The following is a 15,540-nucleotide window of genomic DNA, read 5'->3' as shown; positions in this document are numbered from 1 at the left end:
ACCCAGGTCTAGCCTAGATCAAACCTTTTCCTCCAAAGTCAACAGGGGAATAGGGAGGAGTGACTAGAACATAAGGAGCTTCTAGAGTTCTAACAAGGTCTGTTTCTTGACCTGGGTGCTGGTTACATGAGTATGTTGACTTTACAAAAACTCATTTACGTATATACTAATACTTATGCTCTTTTCGGTATGTGTGTGTATATTGGATATATAATACCTCAGTAACATTTACATAAGGAAACTGGATTTTTCTAACAAAGCAATGAAAATCATTAGTAAATGAAGGCTTTCTTAAAATAAGAAAACAAAAACATATCACTGAACACAGCTTCTTTGAAAACACATAACAGACATGCATACACATGCATGCACACATGTACACACAAACTCTGTTTCCATTCCCAAAGCCTGGGTTAAAAGATACAAATGACTTTCTCTGAAACCACAGTTATGCCAAAGGTAAGTTTAACAGTTAAATTCATTTTCAAAAAATTCTAAAATTCTAAAAACATCAAAGAAAGCCATTCTAAGTTGTGCCTGCCACCAATTCAACATCCTTGGGCACACTAGTTGAGGATGTTGTGCAGAAGGGGCCCTTAAACTGAGGGGAAAGATGGCAGACCATAGCAGTAGGAATAAACTATAAACTTATGACTTCAGGGCCTCTTCACCCGTATAAGCAGCCCTCCCAACCAATCTGTCTTTCATGTCACTATTTCCTTGATCCTTCACTGGAATAGTGAACAACAAGAGGTTCCATCACATCTCATTTCAACCTAGACCCGTGAAACAGCCAGGGTAAGTATTTATCTCTATTTGACAGGTGGGATGTCAGCTCCAACAAGTGAAGCAAAGAGGCCTTTCCTCCTTCATAGTAGACCAGGACTAGAGTCCAAGTTGTCAGGCTCCGGGAATGGTTTCTTCCTACCACACCACAAGATCCCAGCTCACTGACAGCCTTCTGCACAATACTTGCTCTGTCCTTTCCTCGCTTGCAGTTAACCTCATCCTTCCTTTTCTGCCAGCCCTTGGGTATAGCCTAGTCTCCACCTAATTTATACTTTGCCAAAGGAAAAAACATAAATGTAAGGGAAACCCATAAATGAAGAAGGTATTAAGAGCCCAGACAATGTGGCTCAGTGGTTGAGCATCAACCCATGGACCAAGAGGTTGCCAGTTCAATTCCTGGTCAGGGCACATGCCTGGGCTGTGAGCTTGATCCCCTATAGGGGGCATGCAGGAGGCAGCCAATCAATGTTTCTATCGCTCTCCCTCGCCCTTCCTCTCTCTCTCAAAAAAATCAATAAAACATATTTTTTTAAAAAGGTATTAAGACTTATCGCCCTGACCAATGTAGATCAGTGGGTAGAACATCAACCCGCACATGGAAGAGTCGTGGGTTCAATTCCTGGTCAAGGGTGCGTACCTAGGTTGAGGGTTTGATCCCTGGCCCCAACCAAGGAGTATGCAGGAAGGAATTATTTAATGTGTCTCTCACACATCAATGTTTTTAATCTCTCTCCCCCTTCCACTCTAAAAATCATCCTCAGGTGAGAATTTGAAAAAAAGAAAAAGAAAAAAGAAATACTACTGTACAGCATCCAAAATCACTATAATTAAAAGACTGATAACACCAAGAGCTCGTGAGGATGAAGAACAGGAAGGTTGCGCTGCTAGTGGGAGTATAAACTGGTATAAATACTTTAAGAACAACATGGTATTATCTCTGAAAGTTGAACACATGAGTATCCTGATTCTGCAATTCAACTCCTAGGTATATATACCCACTAGGCATGAGTGCACACATGCACCAAGAGACATAGCCAGTAATAGTCATAAAAGCATTGTTCTTAATTGCCAAACCCTGAGAAAACTCCACTGTCTGTCAACAATGAAAGAGACACCTGAATTGTGGTTTACTCATACAAAAAAACAGCACAGAGCAATGAAAAAGAATTACAACCACATGCAACAACAGGGATGAATCTTACAAACATAACTTTGCAGGAAAGAAGCCAAATGCAGAATATATACTGCAAAACTGCATTCATTTGAGGTTCAACAACAGGTACAACTACACTATAATGTTAGAATCAAGACAGTCATTAATTTGGCAAAGAAAAGGAGGATGGAGATTGAGGTGGACATGAAGGGCACTTTAGGGTAGTGTGGGCAACTCTTTTTCTTGACTGAGTGATGGTTTCATGGGTTTTCAACTTATGATAATCCACTGAGCTATATATTTATTATCTATATACTTTTCTGTATGTATGCATAAAATTATCAAGTCACCTTAAAAAGAAATATTTAAATAAATAATACTAGTGGGGACCTGGTAAAGGAAGAACACTGATGGTTTACATTTAGGAAACTCTGCTGTAAGCCTTAGCTAGAGTCTACTTCTACAGTAATGGTTCTTACCTTTAGAATCACCCAATGAGCTTCTCCATGCCCTGGCCACACTCAGGCCACTTACCTCCGAATCTCAGGGGTTGGGACCCTGCCATCATTATTAGTTTAAAGCTCCCCAGAAGATCCCAATGTATAGCCACAGCTGAGAACCACTCATCTAAAGAATAATGAACTCTGTTCTACTCAAAATGTGGATATAAACGACTTCTGATGGCAGGAAACCATGCTATGATTTGGGTGTCCTCACCATCAAGCCACTTCTGTTCTGATACAGAAATACCCCAATGGCAAAAAAAAAAAAAAAAAATACTGCCTAAAAAAAAAGAAGAAAAAAAAAAAGAAATACTGCCAGTGGTGTCAATCACTTCCCATTTTAAATGTGGTCATTATCTCATCCTTGGGTCAGTTGACTTCTTTCCCCAGAAATCCAATTTGAGCAAAGATTCTCTCAGATATTAAGGTTAAGGAAAAGTTTTTCTCTACCTTCACTCAATCTGATAGCCTACAAATGGAAGTTTTGGAATAGCCCCAAAATAGAGGTTGCATTTCATTTTTGCCTTACTAAATTCTTAGTTCCTAAACACCATGACAAAAATTTTCTAAACAATACATATGTAACAGAATATTGTGACAAACTTAGAAAATTCTGTACTTTGTTTATTTTTATTGATTTTTAGCAGGAGAGAGAGAAACATAAATGCATTGATCAGCTGCCTCCTGCATGCCCCCTACCAGGGACTGAGCTCACAACCCAGGTATGTGCCCTGACCAGAAATCAAACTGGCAACCATTTGGTGCATGGGGCGATGCCCAACCAAGTGAGCCACACTGGTCAGGGCAAATTCTGTACTTTTAAAATAAACTTTTGATTTTTCTTTTAATTCGAGGACATGTTTTTTTTTTTTAATTGATTTCAGGGCGGGAGAGAGAGAAACATCAATGTAAGAGAGAAACGGGGATCAGCTGCCTCCCGTATGTGCCCCAGCTAGGAATCGAACCTGCAACCTAAGTATGTGCCCTGACTGGGAATCAAACCTGCAACCTTTTGGTGCACAGAACAATGCTCTAACCAACCAAGTCACTTGGCCAGGGCTGAACTTTGATTTTTAAATCAAAACTTTTATGTCCCACAGAAATAAATTCCTCCAAATGGAAAAGTTTCCCTATATTTACTGTTAGACAACTATGACATGAAATTCCTTGAGTGGGGGGAAAAAAGGCATACCCATCTCTCACTAGTCCCATATTTGTTTAGAAGTTGCTCTGTGCTGACAAGCAGGCAGGGGATATAGTCAACGGACAATGGAACAGGCTATTAGCCAGGAAAGGGGCTGAGCTGGCACTATCTCTGGCAACGACAACACAAATGACACAGGTTTCATCTGCTGGCTCAGGTTTCTAAATCCCTGACAGGGAACTTCATCGCATCAAGGAAACAGCACAGACTCCTTGCTTTTTATTTCTGGTCAGCTTATTGCTTTCTCCCCACCCCCTCTGCCAACTTCACAGAAATTCAAAGGCAGAGAAATGTCGGCATGGTTCCTTTTTGAAGACTGTCAATGACCTGCCTTTTTATTCTGTGGCAGGATCAAGAAATTTCTCTTCACTTCGCTGCCATCAAAAGAACTGTGCTGCCCTCCTCACCACCTCCCCCACCCCCAAAAGGGCAAATCACAAAACTGCTGCCGGGGAAATTTATCTCTATTTTTTCAAATATGAAAGCATTTAAATTACCTTTAAGCAACCTAAACACATTTACTCATGTAAATATCAGTTTTGTCAGATCTTATCAATGTCAGAAAAATATTTTTCAAATATGTAAAAATGCATTTTATAACTGCACATATTTGAACCAGTTGTAACATCCTACTCATTATCTTATTAATTAATGAGTTAAATTAAATCTATGGCACGTGTTCATTAAATTATTTTAAAGTTCTCAAAAGATTTGAAACCCTGAAGAGGATCCTGTGGGCCATTTCCACTGTCTTCCTAGATAACAATGTGAAGTCCAAGGACAGCACTTCATGTAATAACACAGACTAAACCTTACAAATACAAATGTTACTAAAAAAGCAAGACACAACACCTAGAGTAGGTTCCATTTAGATAAAATCTGAAAGGGCAAAATTCAACCAGGCTGCCTAGGGAATACACACAAGGGTATACAGGGCTATGATGACCACAGAAGCCATTGCTACATAATTCTCACACTCTGGGTACACATGAGAAATGTATACCACGGAGGACATGAGTGACATCTATAGTGCTGGCTGTGCTCTACACCATGAGCTGATTGGTGACTGCATTTAATTTGTTAAATTATAGGTGCGTTTTACATACTTTCCTATATGTATATTTCAGTTTAAAACATTTTTTTTCTTTATTGGTTTTAGATAGAGAGGAAGGGAGAGGGAGAAATAGAAACATCGATGAGAGAGAACATTGACTGGCCGCCTCCTGCACACCCCACACCGGGGATCTGGCCCATACCCTGGAGCGTGTGCCCTGACTGGGAATTGAACTGGCGACCTCCTACCACTGAGCCACACCAGCCAGGCTTATATTTCAGTTTTAAATGGGCACTAAAAAATCCAATGTTTTATAATAAAAAATCATTTCCAATAAGAAATATTTTTCATTTTAAAAAACTTCCTATTCTGCCCTGGCTCAGTTGGTTGGAGCATTGTACCATACACCAAAAAGGTTGCAAGTTCTATCCCTGGTCTGGGTGGGTATCCGAGGCAACCAATCCATGTTTCTCTCTCATAATGATGTCTCTCTCTCTCTCTCTCTCCCCCCCCCCCCTTTCTCTTTAAAATCAAAAACATATCCTCAGGTGAGGATAAAAAATAAATATTCCAAGTAACAACACAAAGCAGCCTACAGAAACAGTTCACAATGTCTGGTCTGAAGCAAAAGTCCCAAACCCCAGTGCTTACCTGGACCTGGCAACTAACATTAAGAAGCAGAGCAAGTCTCACTGAGACTGGGGCAAGCTGGAGTGCAAGCCTGCTCTGAAAAGGAGAGCACCCACTTAGCTTTGACTGACTCTGCTGGATTCTTTCAAGAATCCAGAAAGAAGGATTTTATATGACATATTCCAAACTCTAAATACTGGCAACTACATAATTCAAATTTTATTTTTAAAAACACTATGTAAATCAAACAAAATATGTCTATTGCCAGACACAGACCAAAGGCATATATTCTTTAGCTAAAGGCTTCTGCTTTCTCTCTGCTTTAAAGTCCACCCGCTCACCCTGGCCGGTTTGGCTCAGCGATTACCAGAGCGTCGGCCTGCAGTCCAGAGAGACCCGGGTTCAGTTCCTTCTAAGGGTACGTATCTCGGTTGCAGTTTTTCCCCGGCCCTGGTTGGTCGTGCGGGTGGCAGCCACTCGATGTGTCCCTTTCACGTCGATGTTTCTCTCTCTCTTCCTCTCTCTCCCTCCCACTCTACCTGAATAAAAAATGGGAAAATGTCCTCAAGTGAGGATAAAAAAATAAATAAAAAATAAAGTCCACCTACTTGTATCATTCAGAAAAACTTCAGTGAGCACCTACTATGTGTCAACAACTGGGGCAACCTTTGTTGCCCACTGTATCTATAGTAGACATTTAATGACTATCCAATCTGCTCCTTCCCATACCTTCCCATCTCCCAAAATGACAAAACCTGGGAGAGGAAAACATCCTTGCCTCCTCTCTTTCTTTCAGCCCCCAACACCTAATCCCTTCAGAAAATCCTGTCAGTTCTGTCACCTAACTATATCCCAAATCCAATCATTTATCACCTCTACCACCACCACCCTGGTTGAAGCTATCAATATCTCTTTCTCAGACTTCTCATGATCTCCTTACTTGTATCCTTTCCCTCCTTATCGTAGCCAGAAAGATTCTTATAAAACCAAAACTATTTTCCTTTCACTCAGCCAAAAAGCCAAAGCCCTAACCATGGCCTAAGGACCTACCGGATCTTACCCCTAAACTAGACTTTAGCTGTCCTAAGATCCTGGACTAGACAAATCTATTCTTAAACTTTTATAATTTCCTTGAAGTTTTTAAAAAATCATTTCTAATTTTTTCAAATGTTTTTATTGACGTGAGAGAGAAAGATCCGTATTAGAGAGAAACATCAATCGGTTGCTTTCTGCAAGCACCCCACTCAGGGATCAAACCTGCAACCTGGGCACGTGCCCTGACTGGCAATCAAACAGGCAGCTTTTCTGTGCCTGGGAAAACACTCAACCAACTAAGCCACACCAGTCAGGGCTCCTTGAAGTTTCTTAGTAAACTTCCTTCTTCAGAATATTTACCTTTGACAACCAAAAGGACTGGAAAATGGTACAGGCACTGACCCGTGTTCATAACCCATGACTCTGCAACTAACTATATCCTAGAGACAGACTCCTGCATATGCAGAGACACATTAAATATATTTTAACAGCTTAAAAGTTATAAACTATTTATACAAGTAGGGAAGCTGAGATTTTCCCAGAGTTAAGCCAGAAGAAATGGGGCCAAGAGCCTGCCCCACAAGTCCTAGCTGGCAAGAGGGAAACATTCGGGAGAAAGGCCATTTCCTCCCCATAGCATATCTTTAAAGGATGAGTTCTAGAATCAGACAAATTAGGTTAAAACTAGAGCTCTGCTACTTACTAGCTAGGTTACTGTAGGCAAATTATTAAACTTTCAAAGTCTGTTTTATAAGATGCTAAATGAGACTGAGAGCTTCCTCTTGGCAGAGGGAAAGGCTATAATCAATGCAAGGGCCTGGCACATAACAAACATTCAATATGGTAGCTCCAAGCATTATGAGGTCAGCACCACCAGCCACAAAGCTCTGCCAGTGACCAAACGGTATCATCACTCTCTGATAGGCCACAGTTTTTCTGGCTCAACATCCAGAACTGGGGGCCCTCTGGCAGCATGACACACAATGCTTCTGGTTTAAGTCCAAAACCTTTCCAGTGGACAGTCATCTGTAAACGCATAAAAAGGCTGCCAGGAAAATCTAACTTGTCTCTTTTTCATTTTAAGTATTTTTAAAAAATATGTATGTGTTTATTCATTTTTTTAGAGAGAGGGGAAGGGAGGGAGAGAGAGAGAGAGAGAGAGAGAGGAGGGAAAGAAGAGGAAGGGAGAGGGAGGGTGAGGGGGGAGAGTGAGAGAGAGAAGCATCAATGTGAAAGAGAGCCCTGGCCGGTTTGGCTCAGCGGTTAGAGCGTCCGCCTGCAGTCCGGAGAGGCCCGGGTTCGGTTCCCGCTAAGGGCATGTACCTCGGTTGCAGTTTGTCCCCGGCCCTGGTTGGTCGTGCGGGTGGCAGCCACTCGATGTGTCCCTTTCACATCGATGTTTCCCTCTCTCTCTCCCACTTTGTCTGTACAAAAAAAAAAAAAAGAAAGAGAGAGAAACATCGATATGCACCCCAACTGGGGACTGAACCTGCAACCTGGGCATGTGCCCTGACCAGCAATCAAACTGGTGACTTTTTGGTGCATGGGATGACACTCAACCAACTGAGCCACAATGGCCTGAGCCTGATTTGTTTCTTAAAAATCACTTTATAGCCACATCTGTTTTGTCAGGTTAAGAATTCCAGCCTTAGAGCTGGGGCCAACGTTTGTTGATTGTTAAAGCACCTCAATTAGAAAAACTGGGTTTTGGTTTTATTTATAAAGATAACACTAATGGTGGAAAAAACAAACAAAAAAGAGCAGTGCAACAAATATAAACCATCAAGTCTTTTTCACAACCATGAGACCTCAGTGCACCATGCAAGTGAGAACTCCTACTCCCACAAACATGATACTCACCAATGGCCCTGCGGAAGTTCTCCATCAGCACTTCTGTCTTCTTGATCTCCGTAGAGTAAACTTCACTCCCCACCATGGGGCAGAAAGGCACCTTACTACCCAGCTCCTGAGCAATAGCCAGAGCTAGAGCTGTCTACAGAAAACAATAAAAACGTACTTGTTTTACATTCTTGAAAATATAATATATTGTTAAAAAACAACTATTAACCGGGAACAACTAAAAATCTAGTCTTTAGTTTTAACATCATTTGGCATGTTTCACACAATAAATGTTTGATGACTCATATGGATTTACAATCTAAATGGCATTTTTAATCATCCCTGTAATTACAAGTTATCATTCATTGAGACCCAGTGCAGACCCAACTCTAAGTGCTTCTTCACATGACCCTCCCATTCGCCCTATGAATTAGATACTACAACTCTTACCACTTTACAAATGAGGAAATTGAGAAACAGAGAAATTAAATAACACATCGCAGGTACCATAATCTAGAAAATGGAGGAGTGGGACATAAACTCTGGCAACAAGGTTACAGAGATCCTATTCCCATCATAATCAGTATACTCTTCCAAAACTGTTCCTTCAGTATCAAAACAGGGTCATGACCTAATTTCTAAGAACATCACTACTGGGTCTTTGACATAACTGCTTTCTTTTTGTATAGGTACAGAAAGACAACCCATCAGAAATAAATAAATTATGCAACATTCACTTTATATTAAGTGGTCCACACATAATGAATACATGAGGTAGGATTCTGAAGCTATGAACTGGTCTTAAATTACATTTGAACATGCCCTAGTAAAACCACAAGTTAGTTTTTGGTAAGATAACCACAGCTGTCAGATGCTCAACAGAAGCAGACTTTAGAGATATATGGTCAAACATCAAGTACAAAAACCTAGTCCTTTAAATCTGGTACAGGACTAGGAAATGCCATGACTTTTTAACGCCATTTTCATGTCACCGCAACAAGAATCTGAGTAAGGTCAGTTCCCAGGGTGTATGGGCTAAGGAAGAAAACAAGCTTGGTTCTGAAGAACAACAAAGTGGCTGAGACTGGTGTAAAATTGGCCCAGTAAAGGTACTGCTTAGGTTTTCTTTTTAATGCTCCTTTGGTGATAGTTTCTGAGATAGTAGAATCCCCTAGAGAATGAACATATAGTGAAGCCCTAAAAGCAGATACAGTGCTTTAATCCTGGTTCTGCCCCTAATTTTTAGTGTGACCCTGGGCACAGGGCAAATCGATGGGTGCCCAATTTCCTCATCTGCCAAATGAAGGTCCTGGGTTAGATCACAGATAGCAAATTTGTTGCCCACAGACTGGTTCTGTTTTGCCTGGCAGAGTCTTGTGTTTGTGTGTATATGTGTTTAAATTTTTTTTAATTTGTTAATTTTAGAGAGAGGAAGAGAGATAAACATCAATTTGTTGTTCCACTTATTTATGCATTTATTGGTTGATTCTTATATGTGTCCTGACCAGGAATCGAACCCTCACCCTTGGTGTATCAGGACGATGATCTAACCAACTGAGCTAACCGGCCACGACTCATTTATGTTTTTAAATTCAATTTGTTGCCTGGTCAGTGTGGCTGAATGGATTGAGTGTTGTCCCATGGACTGAGAGGTCCCAGTTCGATTCCCAGTCAGGACATATCATATACCCGGGTTGTGGGTCAAAGCCCCAGTGGGGGCATGCAGGAGGTGGCCAATCAATGTTCTCTCTCATCGATGTTTCTCTCTCTCCCTCTCCCTTCCTCCCTCTCTAAAAGTCAATAAATAAAAAAATACAACATCTGTTAAGAGCAATAAAACGAACTATGCCTATAGTCAGCTTCTTCTGAGAAAATAGGAGGTCTAGCTATAATGGGTGCTCATTAGCATGTGGCAGCACCTGGTATGAATCCCCAGAGCAGCTGCCTCCTTTAGTGAGGGGGTGTTGCTCCAGCCCACCACAGCTGCACCGCCCCCTGGAGCTTGCTTGCACCCAGGCACTTCACTCATCCCTACTACAGTATTTGTCTGAGCAGGCATCTGAGTTTGTGATCTTGACACTGATACCTTAGTATTCTAAGAGCAAAAGAAGGAAAATTTCTGGACCATGATGGGGCACATTGAGAGGAGTGATGCCCTGGCCATTATGGCTCGGCGATTGGAGCATAGGCCTGAAGACCAGAGAGTCTCAAGTTTGATTCCAGTCAAGGGCACATACCTCCATTGCAGTTAGGTCCCCGGCCCTTATTGGGTCATGCGGGAGACAACTAATCGATGTGTCTCTCACACATGACGTTTTTCTCTCTCTCTCCCTCTCTCCATCTGAAGATAAATGGAAAAAAATATCCTCAGGTGAGGATTAAAAAAAAAGAGAGGAGTGGCACTCTAACACCAGGCTTCCCAATGGGATTCACAGACTGGCCATGCCCACCTTGTATCTAAACCCTGCCACCTTCTTGGTTGCTCCTTTTTCATTCAGGTGTCTCAATAGGCCCAATTCCCTACCCTTGGTTGCAAACTTCAAAGACAATGACTGTATCTGATTCTATGGCATCCCTCCATTTCTACTTAATACAGAAGAGGTGATCATTATACTTCCTTTAAAATATGATAAATACTTAGTGAAGAAAAAGTGCTTCAGATGTGTCTAGTTTCCTCCATTTAAAAGTTCCCAGAAGGCAGGTATACAATATGGCTACTATATCTACTATACCTACACCTACTATATATAGTGCTAGGTCACCTGCAAGAGAGATCTCATTGAAGCCTCCAAACTAACCTATGAATTTAATAATACAGTTGGCATTTTACAGATTTAGAAACAAACTCAGAAGTTACCAATTCACCTCAGGTCAAACAGTTAGCAAGGATGCAAACCCCAATCTCCAACACATTATTTCTTTGTGCCCACCCCCCATGCAAGTGGCACACAAAAAAGAGGTGGTTGACAAAAGAAGATTAAAGAAATCTACTTTATTTTCAATCTCATCTGAACATCTTTTTCTTTTTATAAATTTTTTTTTTTGAGAGAGAGACAGAAACATCGATGAGAGTGAACATCAATTGGCCACCTCCTGCACGCCCCCCACTGGGGGTCCAGCCCACAACCTGGGCATGTGCCCTGACCAGGAATCAAACCGGCAACCTCTTGGCGCATGGATGCTCAACCACTGAGCCACACCAGGCAGGCTGAACATCTTTTTCTAAAACCCAACACACAGCCTTGTTATTAATGGTTTGAGGTTCTCAAAAATGGAAGGTCTATATGTACCATGTATTTGCATCTCTAAATAAGCACCTGTCACTCAGTTAAGTTGCCTAAATTTGGGGCCCATCAGCATACTATAAAGCAGGAGAGTTACCACATGCCTTCATACATGAAAAAGGAATTGGACAAATCTGTAAGTGCTGAGAACTTCTCATGTTTCCTAGGAGGAAAATAGTATATTACAAAAGAAATGAAGGACTTACGCTTCTGAAATAGGCCAGTAAGCCAGGATAAGTGGAACAGGAAAACTGAGACAAGATAAACAGCAGTTTGCAGCCATCTAGAAAATCAAGATGCCAAGCAGTTTCGCCATCCAGTAATCCTACCTTCCCTAAATAGGGACGCTTAAGAGTAAATGATTTGCAATTCTCTGCAAAGGGTAAGTAGCTTAATAATTTTTTTCTTTCTTGATTTTATTTATTTATTTATCCTCACCCAAGGACATTTTTCCATTTTTTGTTCAGATAGAGTGGGAGGGAGGGAGGGAGGGAGGGAGGGAGGGAGAGGGGGAGAGAGAGAGAGAGAGAAAAACATCAACATGAAAGGGACACACCTGCATGACCCAACCAGGGCAGGGGACAAACTGCAACCGAGGTATGTGCCCTTAGCGGGAACCGAAACCAGGTCTCTCTGGACTGCAGGCCAACGCTCTAACCACTGAGCCAAACCAGCTAGGGCAGGGGTAAATAGCTTAAATCACCCTACTCAGGAAGACAGATAGCAAAAATACAATTTGTGTCATTTACCAACTACACTCAAGGACAGATGAAGTTGAGAATAAACCTCATTTTGATACATCAGCATAAAGCTTATGAATATTCTGTTGAGATCATCCCCTAAACACCAAGTCTTTAAAACCTCTCAAAACAAAGGTCCCAGGGAGCATTCTCCATCCCAGGAGCACACCCACACCTAACCCACCACTTTCGTCCCCCACAGGCACACATCTCCTAAACTCTCAGAGACCCCATGAGGCTTGCAACCAGGAGGTTCATCCTGGGTAACCTCCTGAACCTGTCCCCAAGGCCCCCTTTCCTCTGACTTCTTAATGAGCCAAAGCTGACCAGCTTAGGTTCATTTCCAGTGCTTCCTTGTTTCACTGTCCCCAACTTTAATAAACATCTTCTAAAATTCACTTGGACTCATGTTGTGAAATTTTTCCTGTATGAAGTTAAGAACCCACACACTACAGGCTGGTCCTAGGCAGACCGCTCAGGGCCAGGTCCCCTTTTTGGCAACAAACTCTGGTGACCTGGATAGAACTCCCAAATGGCGACTTGAAGCATGCCTGTGCCTTTCTCTTTCCCTTACCCCCCCCCCACCACTTCCCCAGCACACTGCCCTGGCCCTTACCTCTCCTAGCTCTATAACAACAGTACCATTTCGCCCTTGCCAACATTATGGTACTGTGATTCAGATCGCTTTGTTACTGGTAAACCAGTCATCCTAGCTGCCTTAGCTTGAAAGACCTGACAAAATGTGTTTTCTTTCCTCCTTGTATCTCTTCCTCTGGCCAAGGGTTTTCTCTCTCTATGGATTGCTCTACTCTGCAGGCATTGGAGCACTTAAGAGCTGTTAGGGGGCTTGCTGCCTTTTTAATTTATTTTTAATCCTCACCCAAGGATACTTTTACATTTATCTTCAGACAGAGTGGGAGGGAGGGAGGGAGGGAAAGAGAGAGAGAGATCTATTGGTTGCCACTAGCATGACCCCAACTGGAGCCAGGGACAAACCGCAACTGCGGTACGTGCCCTTGGCTAGAATCGAACCCAGGACTCTGGTCCGTGGGTCAATGCTCTAACCACTGAGTTACCGGCCAGGGCAGGGGGCTTGCTGCTTTTAAAGACTCCTGTGACCAGGATAAGTTGTCATGGACCAGGGAAGTTTATATAAGGTACTCCACCTAGGACAGGCCAGTAAGCCAGGACAAGTGGAATAGGGAAACAGACAGCTAAACAAACTGGCAGAGCAATTTACAGCAGATATAGGTCACCTACCTACAAATAACATCTAGGCCTCAGTTGCATTTTAGCTTCAGACCCAGAAAAGCAGCAAAACCAGGTGGGTGACACCAGGACCAACTGCAATGACTGACAACCGCCCCCCCCCACCCACCCTGACACTGACCAATCAGTGAAGACCACAACTCTGAAAAATCACATCTAGAAAACTGACGAATATTCTACTCAAACCCTCCCCTAAGACCTCCCCTAAGATTCCCACCTACAAGAGAAATAAAAACCTCAAGACTAAGGACCCAGCACATACTGTGCTCTCATTTCCCAGGATCATTCTGGCGCCTCTCCCCAGTCCCTTTCCCCACAGGCATGCATCTCCTAAACTCTAGGGGACCCCACGAGGCTTGCAACCAGGGCAGCAATGGGCAGTGGCAGTTCATCTTGGACAAACCCCTGAGCCTGTCCCCAGGCCCCCTTTTCTCTGAATTCTTAGTGAGCCAAAGCAGACCAACTTAGGCTCATTTCCCTAGTCCTTCCTTGTTTCACTGTCCCAGCTTTAATAAACATCCTCTAAAATTCACCTGATCTCATGTTGTGAAATTTTTCCTGCACGAAGTTAAGAACCCATACACTACTGGCTGGTCTTAGGCAGACCGCTCAGTGCCAGGTCCCCTTTCCAGTAAAGTTTCCAGTAATATGGCACAGTAGAGCAATTGGAAATCTTTCCTGTTACAAAACACCTAACAATAAATATATAATAATGAACCTATAGTAGTAAACCTCTATTGCCTTGAATGTTTGAAGCATGGTTGACAGATACCAGAAACCCAGCAAAGTGTAGTGTTAAAGCAGAAACCCTTCAACAAAAAGGATCCTTGAAGGGCCACAGGCCTCGCTAGTGTGGCTCATTGGATTGAGTGTCGTCCCATGGACTAAGAGGTCCTGGTTTGATTCCTGATCAGGACACATGTTTTTGGCTCAATCCCCAGTAGGGGGCGTGCAGGAGGCAGCTAATGGATGTTTCTCTCTCACACGGATACTTCTATCTCTCTCTCTAAAAAAATCAATAAAAACACACTTAAAAAAAAGAAAGAGCCCTGTCTGGTTTGGCTCAGCAATTAGTGTCAGCCTGCTGACCAAAGGGTCTCAGGTTTGATTCCAGTCTAGGGCACATACCTGGGTTCAATCCCCGGGCAGGTTGGGGTCGGGTGAGAGGCAACCAATCAATATGTATATACACATCAATGTTCCTCTCTCTCTCTTCCTCCCTTCCATTCTCTCTAAAAATCAATGGAAAAATATCCTTGGTAAGGATTAACACACACACACACACACACGAGAATCTCCATGAGGTACAAGGTATACACTTGTTAGTTTTGCCCAGCTGGTGTGGCTCAATGTTTGAGTGTCAACTCATGCACCAAGAGGGCACCAGTTCGATTCCGTCAGGGCACATGCCCAGGTTGTGGGCCCGTTCCTCAATGGGGAGCATGCAGGAGGCAGCCAATTGATGTTCTCTCTTATTGATGTTTCTCTCTCTCTCTCTCTCTCTCTCTCTCTCATGAATAAAGAAAAAAAAAATTTTTTTTACATAAATAAATAAAAATAAACTTGTTAGTTTTGCCTTCGTTCTGGGCAAGGAAAGAAAGTCTCCCTAGTATGCTCTAAGATTTAGGATTGATCTTTGCACTATCTGATTGCCAGAAAATCCATGTCACATCAAGTGCCATGGATTGGTAGCACAGTAGGGCTCTCACAAGTCCTCATAGGAAGCACTCAGTCCTAACTTTAGGAGATTAGTTTCACAAATTGATCAAAGATATTTTAAAAGCAGATATGGAATAAAATAAAAAGGGAAGAAATTGTTTCATGAATGAGGAAAAAGATGCTATCAAAAATAGCCAGATTTAGAAGAGAAAAACTAAACAACTTTGTAGGGAGTGGGGTGCTATCATCTTGACAAAAACAAACAAAAAAGCAAGTTAAAATATGTAGGAAAAAATAACATTTTGGAAATCACCATTTTCTATTATCAGTAAGACAAGAAATAACAAGCGTTGAAGGGACTTCCGGTCAAGATGGTGGGGT

The 15,540-nt window shown here is 42.2% G+C and overlaps 1 protein-coding gene across 11 annotated transcripts in view; it reads right to left on the bottom strand.

The window, feature by feature from the left end:
• RUVBL1 (RuvB like AAA ATPase 1) overlaps nt 1-15,540 on the bottom strand; it is a 94,535-nt gene that overhangs the window by 59,703 nt on the left and 19,292 nt on the right. For all 11 annotated transcript variants that reach the window (XM_036244057.1, XM_036244054.1, XM_036244056.1 and 8 more), the window contains exon 3: nt 8,229-8,361. In XM_036244057.1, coding sequence (XP_036099950.1) covers nt 8,229-8,361 — 133 coding nt within the window. The remainder of the gene's footprint in view (nt 1-8,228; nt 8,362-15,540) is intronic.

Source organism: Molossus molossus, unplaced genomic scaffold, assembly GCF_014108415.1.
Source record: "Molossus molossus isolate mMolMol1 unplaced genomic scaffold, mMolMol1.p scaffold_m16_p_6, whole genome shotgun sequence".
In the NCBI taxonomy this organism is placed as follows: Eukaryota; Metazoa; Chordata; class Mammalia; order Chiroptera; family Molossidae; genus Molossus; species Molossus molossus.
The sequence above is the reverse complement of the archived record's forward strand: the minus strand, read 5'-3'. Positions and strand labels throughout refer to the sequence as shown.